This window comes from Ranitomeya imitator, chromosome 3 (genome assembly GCF_032444005.1).
Source record: "Ranitomeya imitator isolate aRanImi1 chromosome 3, aRanImi1.pri, whole genome shotgun sequence".
Classification (NCBI taxonomy): domain Eukaryota; kingdom Metazoa; phylum Chordata; class Amphibia; order Anura; family Dendrobatidae; genus Ranitomeya; species Ranitomeya imitator.
Genome location: NC_091284.1, coordinates 277,317,478 through 277,334,795, shown reverse-complemented (window position 1 = coordinate 277,334,795; position 17,318 = coordinate 277,317,478). Strand labels below are relative to the sequence as shown.

The 17,318-nt window shown below is 44.8% G+C and overlaps 1 protein-coding gene across 2 annotated transcripts in view; it reads left to right on the top strand.

Annotated features, from left to right (window-relative positions):
* BRPF3 (bromodomain and PHD finger containing 3) overlaps positions 1 to 17,318 on the top strand; it is a 92,920-nt gene that overhangs the window by 38,076 nt on the left and 37,526 nt on the right. For both annotated transcript variants that reach the window (XM_069756489.1, XM_069756488.1), the window contains exons 4-7: positions 643 to 774; positions 1,742 to 1,870; positions 1,948 to 2,260; positions 11,964 to 12,167. In XM_069756489.1, coding sequence (XP_069612590.1) covers positions 643 to 774; positions 1,742 to 1,870; positions 1,948 to 2,260; positions 11,964 to 12,167 — 778 coding nt within the window. The remainder of the gene's footprint in view (positions 1 to 642; positions 775 to 1,741; positions 1,871 to 1,947; positions 2,261 to 11,963; positions 12,168 to 17,318) is intronic.

The window sequence follows — 17,318 nt, the reverse complement described above, 5'->3', positions numbered from 1 at the left end:
ACTGCAGTGCGCAGGTGCCGGGAAAGGTCCGAGAAGCCCAGCGCCTGCGCACTGCAGTACTTTGCTCTGCCCTCAACAGGGCAGAGAATTACGCCTACACAGGAGCCACAACAGGAAGCAAAGAGGACGTCATCGCATGAAGATGGGAGGCGCTGGATCCGGACACAGACTCCTATCGGACCCGGACGGCCCCTGGGTGAGTATAATCTAACTTGTTTTTCTTATCTTTCAGGTTACATCGGGGCTTATCTACAGCATTCCGGGGTGACAGATTCAGTGGTAAAAAGAATTCTTCAGGTCCGTGCGATTACGGAGACATCAAACTATATTTTATTAGCTTACATAAACCCCTCAAAACTTCAAGGAATCTAATGGACCTGTATTGGGTGGTTGTTTTTTGCTTGGCAAGCTTTAGTTTTTCTTGATGCATATTTTATAGTTCCGAAGATATGTAACACCTTTTTACTGGATTTTTATGGGTGTTACATAGGATTATATGCACTTTAATATTGCAGTATATAGTGAAATTGATAATAACCTCTATAAATTAAGATAGTGGCAGCAGAGAACTTTAGTTGGGCATCCCACCTGCCTTAGTAACCCATTTCTAGGAAATATAACCTACCTTATTTTGACCTGCAGAAAGAAAGAAACACTCAGTCTTCTTCAGTCAAGGAGGCAATCAAGTACTGGCAAAAACTTCGTCATGACCTTGAAAGGGCCAGATTGCTTACAGAACTAATCCGCAAAAGGGAGAAACTAAAAAGAGAACAAGTAAGTGAGATTTCTTTTCTGTGAAGTGAAGTGGCTCAGTGAGCCGAGATCTTGAGCATCTTTATGATTAATTAGTAGATGAATGATACCTTGATGATAAGCGGATTGTGCAGATCAGTGCAGCCAAGTGCTGATTGTAATGTAATCTGTGCCAGTATGGAAAGTCTGAGTTTAAATGTTTTTTTTTCTTTTTACTTGGCATTGTTTAAAAAAGTCTTTTGTTTTGCATTTTTGCTTGTATTTTCTTCTTAGTTTCATTTTAATTATAAAAAGAGGATAACACTTGATACATGCTCAATCTGTGGGCCGCGTGTCAGTCACTGACTGTATCACCTTGGCCATATGTTTTACTCTGGAACGCTGCAGCATTTAAGAGAAAACCCTGCTATAATAGAATATTGTGATATTAATAGAAGAGCAGGGAGAAGCCCCCGGGACCCACCTGTCCAGCTAGTCTACAGTGCGGGTCGCTCCTGCCAGCTACTAAAGTATGCTATTCTCTGACGCACTGCAGATTTCAGAGTAAAACATACATGGCTCAGATTGTACAGCCAGTGCCTGATACATGCATCAGGTTCATTTTAAAGGGAACCTGTCATGTGAAAAAAAACACACTTAACCTGCAGATATGGGGTTAATGTGCAGATTAATCGCGCTCTGAACCTGTCCGGCGCCTGCACTTAGATCCCCGCTGCCAGGAGGGAATGAAGTGTATTACTCCCAGTAGCGTTCAGGTTTGGTTACAGTTATGGCTACTAGACTGCTGGTAATGGGTTATTGATCAGTTGTATGTTCTCATGTCACTGATCATATTTGGTGTCCAAAAGGATTTTTCGAGGACAATTGTCATGTTTTTCATGGTGGGCGTTTGGGCTTTCTCTGGATCTTTCTACATGATAATGTGGTGAGCTGGGTGCATGTTTGTCTTTTTTCTTCCAATCTCACTGTTTCTATTGTTTTTATTTAGGTAAAGTTACACCAAGCAGCTATGGAGTTGCAGTTGACTCCATTCAATGTATTCCTCCGGACCACTCTGGACCGGTTACAGGAAAAAGACTCTGCCAACATCTTTAATGAACCAGTTAACCTCAAAGAGGTAACTTTTCTTTTTTTCTTTAATTGTTAACTAAGATGTGATTTAAAGATTTTGTAACAACTCAACTTTTTTCTTAGGTACCAGACTACATGGATTTTGTTCTGCAGCCCATGGACTTTTCAACAATGCGCCACAAACTAGAGTGTCACCAGTACTCGTCCTTTCTAGCTTTTGAGAATGACTTTAATTTAATGGTTTCTAATTGCTTGCGTTATAATTCTCGGGATACTGTGTTTCATCAAGCTGCTCTACATCTTCACCAATTGGGCACAGCAATACTATGTAATGCCAGGCACCAAGCAGAAAGCATTGGCTATGATCCATGCACAATGGCGCATCTTCCCGAGAAGCCTCCTAGTGATGACTACTATCGTTTTTCATGGGAGGAGGGTAAGGAAACTAACTTACAAATTTTAAATTTCTGAAAGAATAATAGCAAAAGTATAGAGTTTTTTTTTTTATTAATAGGTTTGTAATGCCTATCGGCTTGCTTTTGATAGAAACAATAAATCCAGCTCTATTCGTCCTCCCCTGGTCCCGCAGTTTTTGACAGGCTGCATCCGTGACCTCACAGATTCTGCGCATTTAAGCAACACGTTTCCTGCATGTTTTCCTTTCTGTAGGAACACTTTTTAAATTAGAAATTATAAATGGCATTTTACTAATAAAAAATAAATAGTAAATTTGATCCCATTCCTAACATTCGTCAGGTGCATTTGTATGAAATACTCTCGGGAAATAAGAGCATTCCATACGCAGCAGAGGCTGGCGGCAGTCTTCTGCTGGCACCTGCCTCTAACAGCAGAGCTAGTTCCTATCACTGCTATTGAATCATTCAGATGATTCTGTCTGTCTCTGACAGTGGCTTTTAAATGGTTCTAATGTGATTTGAGGGTTGTAGATTGGTTACTGTGTAGGTCGGGGCCTACTGGATGCAAATCTATACATTTATGTACATGAATAAAGCGGGTGAAAGAAGTATTGAATATGTCACGGGTATATTTCTCCTCCGCCTCATTGGGGGACACAGGACTGTGGGTGTATACTTCTGCCGCCAGAAGGCTGACACTAAGTAAACATAAAAAAGTTAAGCTCCTCCCCCGTCGTATACACCCTGACACTGGCTACCAGAGAATCCAGTTCAGGCTTGGTGTCTGAAGGAGGTACACGTCTGGGTCCCGGAACCTTTGGGCCCCTTTTTTTTCTTCTCTACATCTTAAAGGATTGAGAGGGGCGACGGACCCTTTTTGAAGGGGTCCGATCTCCCCAAACCAGCAACGGGCGAGCACGTGCGAGTACTCTCCACGTGTCCTTTCCCGCGACGTGGGATTACATACCGGACTTAGTCCTGACCACCCTAAGGTAACAAAAACCATAGGCTGTTCAGGTGCTCGCGGATGTCCATGCGACCCCCTGTTTACTACAACAATGATTCAGCAGAGATGATAGAGGGGTGGTGGACGGTACCTCTCCTCATCCCAGGGTGGGAAGATGGAGCCGGGGTTCCTGCACCGTCTTCTCTTCTGCCCTCCCCCCCGCTAAATCTTTAAGCACACTGACCAGGTACAGATTGCAGAAGGGGGGGCTCCTGATACAGCACGGGCTACCTTGAAAAGGCATCTATGCAGGGTCGGCTGGCGGTGGGGACGACAGCACCGCATCCCTTTGCCGGACCGCCGCCGCGATCCTCCCAAACTCTAGGCGGCGCCGCTATCCTTCCGACACCAGGCGGCACCGCAGCCGGGTCAGTGCAGCCGGCACCGCGGCCTTTCCAGCGCGTCGCCAGGCTGCTACCTAGCATCTCAGCGTGCTCTTCCGGAGCAATCATGAGGTCGTTTCCCCGGCTTCCGGCCGGGATAGGCTGCACACAGAGGCCCCGCCCCCTCTGGCGCATCTAGGTCCGGGTCCGCCCCTCCTTTCTTCGCTGAGGGGAAATCTAGGTCCTGGCTTCAGCCTGCCATAGGCCGCAGCGGCGCTGCAATCCCGGCGGTTCCTCCCCCGGATGTCGGCACAGAATAAAGGTGGCACACTCTCGCCGTTTTGATGATCAGTTCCACAGTACGTGCAGGGACACAGGACTGGGGTAAGTGCTTCTTCCCCCAACCTGACAGCAGAAGCATCTCCTTTTCCCCAATTTAGAGCCCCCGATTTATAGCATCTGCAGATCACCATGTCTAGAAGGATCAAATCTCACACAGTCCTATATACCGTATGTGTAGCCTGTCTGTCTCCTTTTCCGCATGCCCAGAGTAATCGTCATTGCGAAGCCTGCGACTCTGAACGCGCTCAGGAGCCCCCCCCCCCCTGCGAGTTCCCCAGCAATTTCCCCTGCGATTACTCCTGCATCTCAGACAGAGACTGGGGTGGTTCCACCGGAATGGGTTATGTCATTATTGCAATCCATGGCGTCCCAAACTAAGGCAATCGAGTCCCTTCAGACCCCTGCTGGAGTCAGGGACAGCAGTTCATCTGTCTTAGAGAGATCCTCCATTTCTCAGGAACCTCCGGCCTGTAGGGGCCGCACCCACGCTAGGCAGACGCGGGGGAAGCGAACTCTCACAGCATCTCCCGGGTCATCAGGTGCATCAGCATCCTGGAGTTCCGTCTCTCGCTCACCTTCCCCAGCAGGAAGCTGGGAACTCGGGTCAGACTATGATTCGGAGGAGTCCCTTAATTTAGAGACTCCTGGGTTTCAGGAGTCTGTAGACAGCCTGATTGAGGCCGTCAACCAGATCCTGGGAATAGATGATGAACCCGCCTTAACCTCGGAAAACAAAATTTCGTTTAAGCGGGCCAAACAGTCTCATAAGGTTTTTTCATCTCACCCTGAGTTTGAGGATCTGGTTCAGCGGCATCGGGAGCACTAGGACAGACGTTTTTCAGGGCAAAAAGCCTTGAAGGCAAGATACCCTTTTACTCCTGAGCTACGGAATAAATGGGCAGAATCCCCTTCGGTCGATCCTCCGGTGTCCCGCCTGGCCTCTAACACTCTGTAATCCCTTCCCAACGGCTCTTCTGTTAAGGATCCTAAGGATCGCCTTATAGAAAGTTTGACTCGTTCCGTTTTTGAGGATTCAGGTTCAGCCCTTTTTCCTTTTGCGGTAACTTGGGTTGCTAAGGCTATGATGTTTTGGTCAGAATCTTTGACAAAGGCCCTTCAAGAGAGGGACTTGCCAGTGGAGTTGAACGAAATGTCAAATCAGATGGCTCTTGCAGGGAGCTATCTGATTAATGCGTCCTTAGATGCAGCAGACTGTGCTGCATCATCGGGAGCAAACGCTATTGCCATTAGAAGGGCTCTCTGGTTAAGAACATGGCGAGCAGATTCTACCTCTAAGAAATCCCTTACAACCCTCCCGTATCAGGGGGGTCGTTTGTTCGGAGAGAAGCTGGATCAGCTCATTTCTGATGCCACAGGAGGGAAAAGCAATTTTATCCCAAGGATTAGACAGCCTTTTAGTCGCCAGTTTCAGGCCCGTTTCAAACCCCTGCGCAGGGTCGACCCAACTAGGACCAAGATAATCGGGTCTCCTATAGAGCTAATCCATTGGGAAGAATGCGTTCCCAGCTCCCTAGATCGAGGGGATCTAGGTCCCATAGGTTTTCGGCCAAGTGACTGGAGGCATCCTCGGATCTCCGCCGACAGAGTGGGCGGACGCCTACTTTTGTTTCACCAGGCCTGGCTCAACTCGGTTCACGACAGGTGGGTGGGAGAGCTGGTGTCTTCAGGATACGAGATAGAGTTGGTTTGTCAACCGCCACACCGGTTCTTTCCGTCCCATCTCCCCAGGTCCGAATCCCGACGTCAAGCCCTGTTCAATTCTATAGAGTCCCTTCAACTCCGCGGGGTTATCATTCCAGTTCCAAAGGAGGAGAGATTTCAGGGGTTCCATTCCAACCTGTTTGTAATGCTCAAAAAGGATGGACCGGTAAGGCCCATTCTGGACCTGAAACGCTTAAACAGGTTTGTCAACATTCGTCACTTCCGAATGGAATCTCTTCGGTCGGTCATTGCGTCAATGGAAAAGGGGGAATTCTTAGCCTCAATAGACATTCAAGATGCCTACCTGCATATTCCCATATTTCCTTCACATCAAAGATTTCTACGTTTTGCCATAAACAACCTACATTTCCAGTTCAGGGCTTTACCCTTCGGGCTGGCCTCCGCTCCCAGGGTGTTCACAAAGGTCATGGCGACAGTTGTGGCCATTCTGCACTCCTGAGGCATACTGGTTTTACCATATCTAGACGACCTTCTTATCAAGGGGCCATCTTTTCAGGCCTGCGAGGAAAATGTCAGCATTTCTCTAGACACTCTTTCTCGTCTGGGTTGGCTAGTGAATTTAAGAAAGACATCCCTTGTACCATCTCGGAAAATTTCGTTTCTAGGGTTAATTTTTGACACCTCTCAGGATCTTACGATCCTGCCCTAGGACAAGGTCCTGGCTCTCCGGCGAGAGGTGAGGGTCCTTTGGCAGCCAAGCTGTCATACAATCCGGTCCTGCATGAGGGTCTTAGGGAGGATGGTTGTGACAATAGAAGCAGTACCATTTGCGCAACTTCATCTTCAACCTCTCCAACATGTTGTTTTAGCAGCATGGGACAAGAATCCATTCTCCCTCAACGTCAGGTCACGTCTGTCCCCCCAGGTCAGACAGGCTCTCTCATGGTGGTTAACCAGCTCGTCCCTACTAAAGGGGAAACCCTTTCCTCTGACCCATTGGCTAGTGGTGACAATGGATGCCAGTCTCCTAGGTTGGGGAGCAGTGTTCTTTCACCACACAGCTCAGGGGCGCTGGTCCGCTTGGGAGTCAAGTCTCCCGATCAATCTTAGAGATTCGGGCAGTTCGACTGGCTTTGCAGCATTTCCATCATCTTCTGGTGGGCCATCCTGTCCGGATTCAATCGGACAATGCCACGGTCGTGGCATATATAAATCGGGGGGCCCCAGCAGCAAGGCGGCCATGCAGGAAGTAAAGCAAATACCTTACTGAGCCGAGAGGAATCACTCAGTAATTTCGGCAGTCCACATTCCGGGCGAAGAGAACTGGACGGCGGATTTCCTCAGTCGACAGGGCCTTGCGTCCAGGGAATGGTCTCTCCATCCGGGGGTATTTCAACAAATATGTCATCAATGGGGGACTCCGGACGTGGATCTAATGGCTTCCGGGAGGAATGCCAATGTGCCCAGGTTTGTCACCCGGTATCGAGATCCACAGGCTATCGCCGTGGATGTGTTGTTCCTGGCTTGGAACCAATGTCATCTCCCATATCTGTTCCCCCCTCTGGCACTGCTCCCGAAGGTGATCAAGAAAATCAAGTCAGAGGGAGTGCCAGCTATTCTGGTCGCCCCGGATTGGCTACGTCGTTCATGGTATGCAGACCTAGTACAGCTGCTTTTTCAGCACAGGATCGCTACTAACCTTCAGGTAAAGACCTTCTTTCAGGGAGTCGCTCATAAGGTCCCCCTTATAGGACTCTTCTGGAGGCTTGGGACCTTAATTTAGTCTTAAAGGCCTTACAGGAAGGTCCTTTCGAACCCCTTCAGGACATTTCTTTATCTTTCCTTTCCTGGAAAGTCGTATTCTTGGTGGCCATAACCTCCATTAGGTGGGTATCAGAGCTGTCAGCTCTTTCTTGTCGTGTTCCTTTTCTACAGTTCTATTAGGATAAGGTGGTTCTCAGACCAGCGCCCTCCTTCTTGCCAAAGGTAGTTTCCTCGTTCCACATTAACGAGGATCTAGTTCTTCCCTCTTTTTGCCCGGAACCGACGCACTGTGTGGAAAAAGCCCTCCATACGCTGGATCTAGTGAGAGCGCTGAGGAGGTACATTTCTCGGACAGTTCCTTTTCGACAGACGGATGCTCTGTTTGTCCTCCCGGAGGGTCGCAGGAAGGGATTTGCGGCCTCAAAATCTACTTTGGCCAGGTGGATACGTTCAGCTATTCAGGAAGCCTACCGCGCCAGGGGCATGGTGGTTCCGGCTGGAATCAGATCTCACTCCACTAGAGCAGTGGGGGCTTCCTGGGCAATTCGGCACTAGGCCTCAGCAGAACAGGTTTGCAAGGCTGCGACATGGTCTAGTCTGCATACCTTTTCCAAACAATACAATATCCACTCTCAGACCTCTGCAGATGCGAGTCTGGGTAGAAGGATTCTTCAGGCAGCGGTGGCGCACTTATAGGACCCCACCTATAAAACTGTCGCGCTAGTTAACCCCTTCGGTGAACGCGGTTAAAAAAAAAAAAAAAAAAAAAAAAAAGGCAAACAACTCAACCGCCAAACAAAAAGTGGAATAACACGCGATCAAAAAGAACGAAATAAATAACCATGGTACCGCTGAAAACGTCATCTTATCCCACAAAAAACGAGCCGCCATACAGCATCATCAGCGAAAAAATAAAAGTTATAGTCCTCAGAATAAAGCGATGCAAAAATAATTTTTTCTATAAAATAGTTTTTATCGTATAGAAGCGCCAAAACATAAAAAAAATTATAAATGAGTTATCGCTGTAATCATACTGTTTTGAAGAATAAAACTGCTTTATCCATTTTACCAAACGCAGAACGGTATAAACACCCCCCTAAAATAAATTCATGAATAGCTGGTTTTCGGTCATTCTGCCTCACAAAAATCGGAATAAAAAGCGATCAAAAATTGTCACGTGCCCGAAAATGTTACCAATAAAAACGTCCACTCGTCCCGCAAAAAAAAAAGACCTCACATGACTCTGTGGACCAAAATATGGAAAAATTATAGCTCTCAAAATGTGGTAACGCAAAAAATATTTTTTGCAATAAAAAGCGTCTTTCAGTGTGTGACTGCTGCCAATCATAAAAATCCGCTAAAAAACCCGCTATAAAAGTAAATCAAACCCCCCTTCATCACCCCCTTAGTTAGGGAAAAATAAAACATTTTTAAAAAATGTATTTATTTCCATTTTCCCGCTAGGTCTAGGGTTAGGGCTAGGGTTAGGGCTAGGGTTAGGGCTAGGGTTAGGGCTAGGGTTAGGGCTAAGGTTAGGGTTGGGGCTAGGGTTAAGGCTACAGTTAGGGTTTGGGCTGGAGCTAACGTTAGGGTTGGGGCTAAAGTTTGGATTACATTTACGGTTGGGAATAGGGTTGGGATTAGGGTTAGGGGTGTGTTTGGATTAGGGTTTCCACTGGGGGGTTTCCACTGTTTAGACACATCAGGGGCTCTCCAAATGCGACATGGCGTCCGATCTCAATTCCAGCTAAGTCTGCGTTGAAATAGTAAAACAGTGTTCCTTCCCTTCCGAGCTCTCCCGTGTGCCCACACAGGGGTTTGCCCCAACATATGGGGTATCGGTGTACTCAGGACAAATTGGACAACAACTTTTGGGGTCCTATTTCCCCTCTTACCCTTGGGAAAATACAAAACTGGGGGTTAAAAAATAATTTTTGTGGGGAAAAAAAAGATTTTTTATTTTCACGGCTCTGCGTTCTAAACTGTAGTGAAACACTTGGGGGTTCAAAGCTCTCACAACACACCTAGATGAGTTCCTTAAAGGGTCTACTTTCCAAAATGGTGTCACTTGTGGGGGGTTTCAATGTTTAGGCACATCAGTGGCTCTCCAAACGCAACATGGCATCCCATCTCAATTCCAGTCAATTTTGCATTGAAAAGTCAAATGGCGCTCCTTCGCTTCCGAGCTCTGCCATGCGCCCAAACAGTGGTTTACCCCCACATATGAGGTATCGGCGTACTCAGGACAAACTTTACAACAAAGTTTGGGGTCCAATTTCTTCTCTTACCCATGGGAAAATAAAAAATTGGGGGCAAAAAGATCATTTTTGTGAAAAAATATGATTTTTTTATTTTTACAGCTCTGCATTATAAACTTCTGTGAAGCACTTGGTGGGTCAAAGTGCTCACCACACATCTAGATAAGTTCCTTAGGGGGTCTACTTTCCAAAATGGTGTCACTTGTGGGGGGTTTCAATGTTTAGGCACATCAGGGGCTCTCCAAACGCAACATGGCATCCCATCTCAATTCCAGTAAATTTTGCAATGAAAAGTCAAATGGCGCTCCTTCGCTTCCGAGCTCTGCCATGCACCCAGACAGTGGTTTACCCCCACATGTGGGGTATCAGTGTGCTCAGGACAAATTGTACAACAACCTTTGGGGTCCATTTTCTCATGTTACCCTTGGTAAAATAAAACAAATTGGAGCTGAATTAAATTTTTTGTGAAAAAAAGTTAAATGTTCATTTTTATTTAAACATTCTAAAAATTCCTGTGAAACACCTGAAGGGTTAATAAACTTCTTGAATGTGGTTTTGAGCACCTTGAGGGGTGCAGTTTTTAGAATGGTGTCACACTTGGGCATTTTCTATCATATAGACCCCTCAAAATGACTTCAAATGAGATATGGTCCCTAAAAAAAAAAAAATGGTGTTGTAAAAATGAGAAATTGCTGGTCAGCTTTTAACCCTTATAACTCCCTAACAAGAAAAACTTTTGTGCTGATGTAAAGTAGACATGTGGGAAATGTTACTTATTAAGTATTTTGTGTGACATATCTCTGTGATTTAATTATATAAAAATTCAAAGTTTGAAAATTGTGAAATTTTCAAAATTTTTGCCAAATTTCCATTTTTTTTCATAAACGCAGGTAATATCAAAGAAATTTTACCACTATCATGAAGTACAATATGTCACGAGAAAACAATGTCAGAATCACCGGGATTGGTTGAAGTGTTCCAGAGTTATAACCTCATAAAGGGACAGTGGTCAGAATTGTAAAAATTGGCCTGGTCATTAACGTGCAAACCACCCTTGGGGGTAAAGGGGTTAAAATAAATCTAAAAATCTTTCATTTCACATCCGAAAAACAAACACAGTGAATGGTACCAATACAAACTACAGCTCCCCAAGCAAAAGCAAGCCCCCTCCCTCCACTCTTGTAAGCATGCACTTCATCAACTGTAAAATTAAAGTTTGAGTTTTAGAGAGTGGCAATATTTTTTCATAATATGGCAGACTGTATAACAGCCTGTTGTTTTTGCATAGCACCATTAATTTTACCATATATACTGAAAAAAGGAAAGACCTTACCAAATTAGGTGAAATTAAACAAAAAAAAAACGAAACGCACAATTCCTCAATATGCAGTATACAATATATACGTTAAACATCTGTGTAAGCTTGCTATTGCCATATTCATGTTGCTAATGCGGTTTTACTGCCCATTGAATACACACTTCGCTTTTTCCCTTTCAGTTGGAAATGTTTTCCCTTTTTCCAGCACAAATTCATAACTGTGTCTAGTCGAGAATCGGTTAAATGGGTTGTCCAGTTAGAAAACGAAGGTTTTTTTAGCGGTGTTTTAAATGTAAAATCTATACTGTCAAGCAGTGTGAACAGTGCCGTGTATGACCGGGGTTGGTTGCCTGGCTCATTCCAATAGCGGAGACTTGCGCCTTCTCAATCGATGATTTATCCCCGGCAGTGAAGGTACATAAGCAGGGCTAACAAGTTTGTATTTTCCTGGACTGCTTATCAAAAAATCAAACGCAGCCAACATATGTATTTCTGGACACATTGGAAATCCGTCATAGGGCATGTTCACATGTTTGGTATTTGCAGAAGAAAAATCTGCCCGATTTTTACAGACTGTCTATGTGATGGTTGGCAACCTAGCAGCCCAGTGTAGGCGTCGGGGGAATATATTTCAATTTAAAACACATCCAAAAAGAATTTATCTAAGAAGAGACAATTAACCTTCATTCTGAATTAACCCACAAGATGGTAGCCATTATATTCTCTTCCCAAGACTGTTCCACCGTCGACTGCTTCATTACTGAAACAATAACTCGCTTGGCCTATATTTAGAATGAATATTTCAATGAATTTGCGGTTTTAGAATCGGAAACCTTTTCCAATCTAATATACCCAGTGCTAAATTATATCGTGCCATATGCTCATTATACAGGGAGCTGTGGAATCCGGAGAGTGCTAGTGTCTGTGTCTCAGTCCCTGTGCCTTTCTCTTCACACGGTATGAATAGTACTAGTACAGTGAGAACGTGTGGGCTATTGTAGTAACTTGCTATGTTCTGTATTGTTTCAGTGGATGAGCTCTTATGTCCAGAAAACAGGGCCCACCTGCCCCCCGAATACCAGCTCAAAGAACTCTTGGAGAAACTGGACATAGTCAGCAACATGCGATCTAGTGGAGCCCGGACAAGGCGCCTGAGGTCGTTACGCAGGGAAATAAACATTCTACGACAAAGGCTTATACCATGTAACAATGAAGTCCTGGAGGCTTGCACAGGTGAATACTTTTTCATTTCATTTATGCAAATTAAACGTTTATAAATTTAGACCATTTTATCTGCAATGAAGGTATAATACTTGGGGTCCAACGTTTGCTGTGTCTACCAATTACCAGAACGTGAGATCCTGGTCTCCCATCTGGAAAAAACAGTGCTAGTACATATTCCATTTTGCTCCGTTAGTCTTTGGAACCCTACCCTTCTGCCAACATTTTTGTCTTTCCCATATGATTGGTGGATGTTTGACCCCAGAATTTTGCTGATCAGCGTAGCATAAATCCTGAGCCGCACATATGGATGAGCCTCTGTATCTGCGTGAGCAATGAAAGGGTGGTGTCGCTTTTCCAGCACCAGCAAGTGATATGATGCCTTTGTTATGGTTTGTTATAAGATGGTATACCAAAACCTCACACATTTTGACCTGTTCTAAGGACTTTCAATGTTTTAACCCCTGGAAAAATTCTTTAAAGGTTTAAAAAAAAAAAAAAATGTAAATGAGTTGTTACAAAGCTGGCTATATAGTGATCAACTGATATATCTGGGGTAAAACGCGCCTAGTCAAGCAATTTACCTATGGCAGCAATATATACCAATCATGACCGGATGAATTACCAACCATGTAACGAAGGTAAGCATTTTTACCTTTAATTTTTCTTTATAGGGGTTATCTGGGTTCTTATAAAAAAAAAAAATGTTCTTATACAATAACAGGCAGTTAGTTGCTAACTATCTGCCTGTTATACTCAGTGCCAATTTTTGCTGGTACAGAGTAGTTACAGTCCGCTTTTTTTGGCGATTCAGCAGCTTCCGGCTTTTCTTATCTGCTCTGTTGACGGGGTGTCATTGCGGACATCATGCTGATTGACAGTCTGCTTCTAACCATGGGAAGCCAGCTGTCGATCAGCATGCCACCAGCTGTCACACCCTGACGACAGAGCAGCCCTGAAGATTGACTTTGTTGACACTGAGCAGATGAATCGCTAGCAGAAGCGGTCAGTGGCTACTCTGAGCCAGCGCTGGGTACAACATGCAGGTTTTTTAGACACATTGGTGAAAAAAAAATCCTGGATAACCTCTCTTAACAAAGCACTTGTTAATTACAAGGACCATATATTATATTCCACCCTCTATTTATTGTTATTGCCTCTTTTGTAGTCCATAGCATTAGCAGGAAAAGATAGTCTGGTCCAAAATGGTGCATTGGTTGTGTTTTATATAACAGGACCAGTGCACCCATGACAGCAGGGGTGTGGAACCTGAGGCCTGTGATCACCTTTTCTTCGGCCCCGGGCAGATTCCTGGAGACCTCCGTGATCGAGCAGGCTACTGCATTTTGATAGCCGCCTACTCTAATTTCTTTTTACTCTGCCAGCATGCACACGCAGCATTTACTATTGAATGCTGTGGCGCATGCAGTGAAAGAATATGTCCTCGTAGCATGTAATGAATGATTACGACCACTCTGATCAGGACATACTTTTGTGGGCGAAGTTGGTAGCGTTGGGCAGAGTTAGCCCCCATGTCTTGTGTGATGTCTATGCCCCAGTGTCTCCTGTGTTGTCTATGCCCCAGCCCCGGTGTCTCCTGTGATGTCTATGCCCCCAGCCCATGTGTGTCTTGTGTGATGGCGATGCCCCAGCCCCGGTGTCCTCTGTGATGTCTATGCCGCAGCCCCGGTGTCTCTTGTGATGTCTATGCCGCAGCCCCTGTGTCTCTTGTGATGTCTACGCCAACGCCACCATGGCTCCTATTTAATGTCTGAGGCCAAGCCCCTGTTGCTCCTTTGTGATGTCTATGCCCATGCCCCCCCTTCCCGTGGCTCCTGTGTGATGTATATACTGCAGATCTCCCACTGCCTGACTTCTATAAATGTAAAGTGAGCAGTGATGAATTTCCCACTATGAGTAGACTTGCAGCGTAATATAGATTTGTTTAGTACAACTTACTGTTGTGAGTTCTTTACAAAACTTATCATTGGAAAGAGTGGCCTGCTCTCCAGACCAATGTAAATCTGGAAAAGCAGTTATAAGTAGCAACATCATCTATACACCTAACCTCACAGCAGCACCAAAGAGAAGCAGTTTCAGACGTCACATTAGGGGTGAGTTAATTAAATATTCAACCAAGTATAGCAGGGTCATTTTCATGTCGATAATTTTATATGGCCCCCAAATGATGGTATAAATATCCAAATGGCCCTTGGCAGAAAAAAGGTTCCCCACCCCTACACTACAGGGTTAGAACTACATGGTGTGCACTATTACTAGGCAATTTGTATTTTTGATGATTATTTTTATTATTGAACATCTAGAGTTCTGTCTGTCAAAAACCTGAAACCAGAATATTTAAGACAGTAAAAGTCCATTATTTCTTTTCATCTATAAATATCAGTGACCGATATAGCCACCGTTTTTAAAACTAACATCCATAAGCCTTCCAACCATGGAGATTCAGTTTCTTAATCTGCTGATTAACAACTTTTTGAACAACACCAGACACTGTTCAGAGTGGTGACTGTTTTTTCTTTGCAAATTTCCTGTTTAAGAAGGGCCCAAAAGTTGAGGAAGGGGGCTCATTTCATTATTCTTTATCTTTAAGGCCTTTACTATCTAGCCAAACATTGGAGACTTTGATGCATATGATGGAGCATGGTCCTGTATAACTATCATGGTTTTCTTGAATGATGCAGTCTTTTTGCTGTACCATTGCTTGAAGATAGTGTCTTAGAAATACTGCCAGTAGGTTTGAGTCCATCTTCACCCGTAAAAGGTCCAATAAGCTCATCTTTAATAATACCAGCCCTTAGCAGTACACCACCTCCATCTTAGTTGAAGTGGAGGTCTGTGTCTGTTATTGATCAAGTCACAGGCCCATCCATCTGATCTGTCAAGAGTTGCCTCATCTCATCAGTCCATAAAGCCTTAAAAAAAAATAGGTCTACAGCTTTTTCTTGGCCCTGTCTTCCTGTCTTGACGACTTATAGTTTACGTTCAATGGTAGTAAGATTTCAGCCTTCCTTACCTTGGCCATGTCTGAGTGCTAATCACCTTGTACTTTTGGGCACTCCAAGGAGGTTGCAGTCCTAGAATGACATCACTGGCTGATAATGGTTTCCTGATCGCTTCATGTTTGATTCTTCTCAAATCTTTGGCAGCTAATATGCGTCTTTTTTTTTTTTTTTCCCAACACGTTTTTTTATTACCTTGTTGACTATTTGCAACAAAACTTTTGATGGTTCTGTGATCACACTCCACTATCTTAGCAATGTGAAGAGTGATGCATCCTTCTCTTTTTGATTGTTCAGAGTCAGTTAAATCTTTTTCCCAGGACGTCCCTCAACAGCACAACAGGACGTAGTCCTACTTATCCTCTAGGGACAGGAAACCCATGAGAGGTAAACCCTCTCCCTATACCTCTCCCTCAGTGTTTTCCTGTCCCTAGCAGGAGAGAGGGTTCATCAGTGCAAAGATTTATCTGGGAACTCTGTGGTATCGGAGGGGGTCGATCTCTCCCTTCCCTCTGTCAAGAGGCTCCAGGCTGATACCTCGCTGGGCATGGGTCCCTCAGTAGAGCGAGACACGGCTCCTAACTTCGCTGCTTCCTTCTCCGGAGCGATCTCAGTGTTATACTGCATCTGATGGCGGAACCTCCAGGTGTGCATGCGCTCCAGTATGGAAACTCATTTACGGTCCGTACACCTTTTGATGACGCGCATGCGTTCCAGGTGAATGGCATATCCGGTTTAGAGGAGGGAACACAAGGAAAGGAGATGGGGATATCGATAGATCTGGACAAGGCAAGGCCCTAAAAAAGGGTGCTGTCATGGGGTTTGGCGTGTGCAGTCTGAACAATTGATACTAATCCTTCTCTCAGACACACCAGCTGAACAGTCCCTGGACAGTGTAAGTGATCCCCCATAGTTACTTCTGTCCCTTTCTGTAAGGCTGAAACCTTATATTTAAATGTACAATTCTCCTATCTCTTTTACAATAGGACAGAGGCCCCCTCACGATCTGGATCCTCATGGAAAGATTTGTGAATAGATGCCATTGGTTGACATTCCCATCACCAAAGTAGCGACAAAGACCTCAATACCCTTTGAGAAATCTTCCTGTATTCATGATACTATGAATAGGAAGGCAGAGGGATTACTAAAAAGAAGTTGGGAGTCTTCAGCTGCTATCACTAAGTCCAATATGGCTGCCACCTCAGTAGCCAAGTCCATTTAACAGCCCAGTTAAAATCCAACACCCTCAGAGAGGTCATGCTAGATTCCTTCCCTATGTTGAAAATTGTGACACAATTCATGGTGGATGCCTCTGCGGAATTTGTGAAGTTTGCAAAACCAACTCTGTTCTATCCCGTTCTCTTACACACATGTCTTCAGTGCAGTTTCAAATGACATTTTAGAAATGGCCTGCGATGACCAAAAAGGTTCCTAGATGAAAAATCAAGAAAGTATTATTCCTTTCATAGACCCCGTGAGTCCCACACACAGGATTACAGGTCAAAGGGTAAAATGGGAAGGTGGAGTGATCCCAAGGGAGTTAAGGGTAGATCCACCCAGTTTTTTTCCGGCCCATCAGAGAGATCCTGACGTCAGGAAAGTGTAAGGGTAGCAGTCCATTACAAACAACCAGTGGATTCTGCAAACCATAGGGTAAGCTTGCAGAATAGACTTTTTCCCATCTCCCCCCCACAATAGTACCATGTAACAGTCCCTCTTTGCCTCAAAAAAACTCCGGGGGGAATATCGGAGACCTTCTGAAATCAGGGACAATAAGTCCAGTACCCCTTTCAAAGATAGGACACGGTCGCTATTCCTCCCTTTTTTCCATAAGAAAGCCTTTGGGCAAATACCGTACCATTATAAATCTGAAATGCCTAAATCAATGGGTCAGGTACAAGAAATTAAAAAATGGAGACAGTAAAATCAAGCATCCCGTTGATAGAGAGGGATTCAGTAATGTGCACATTAGATTTGAGAGACTCTTATTACCATGTGCCCATTTACCCCAGCAACTAACAATTGAGGTTTGCAATAAAACATCAGGGAACAATCCACCACTTCCAGTTCCGGCTTCTACCATTCAGCCTTTCCTCAGCACCTTGTATCTTTACAAAGATAATGACGAAGGTGGCAGCCTTCT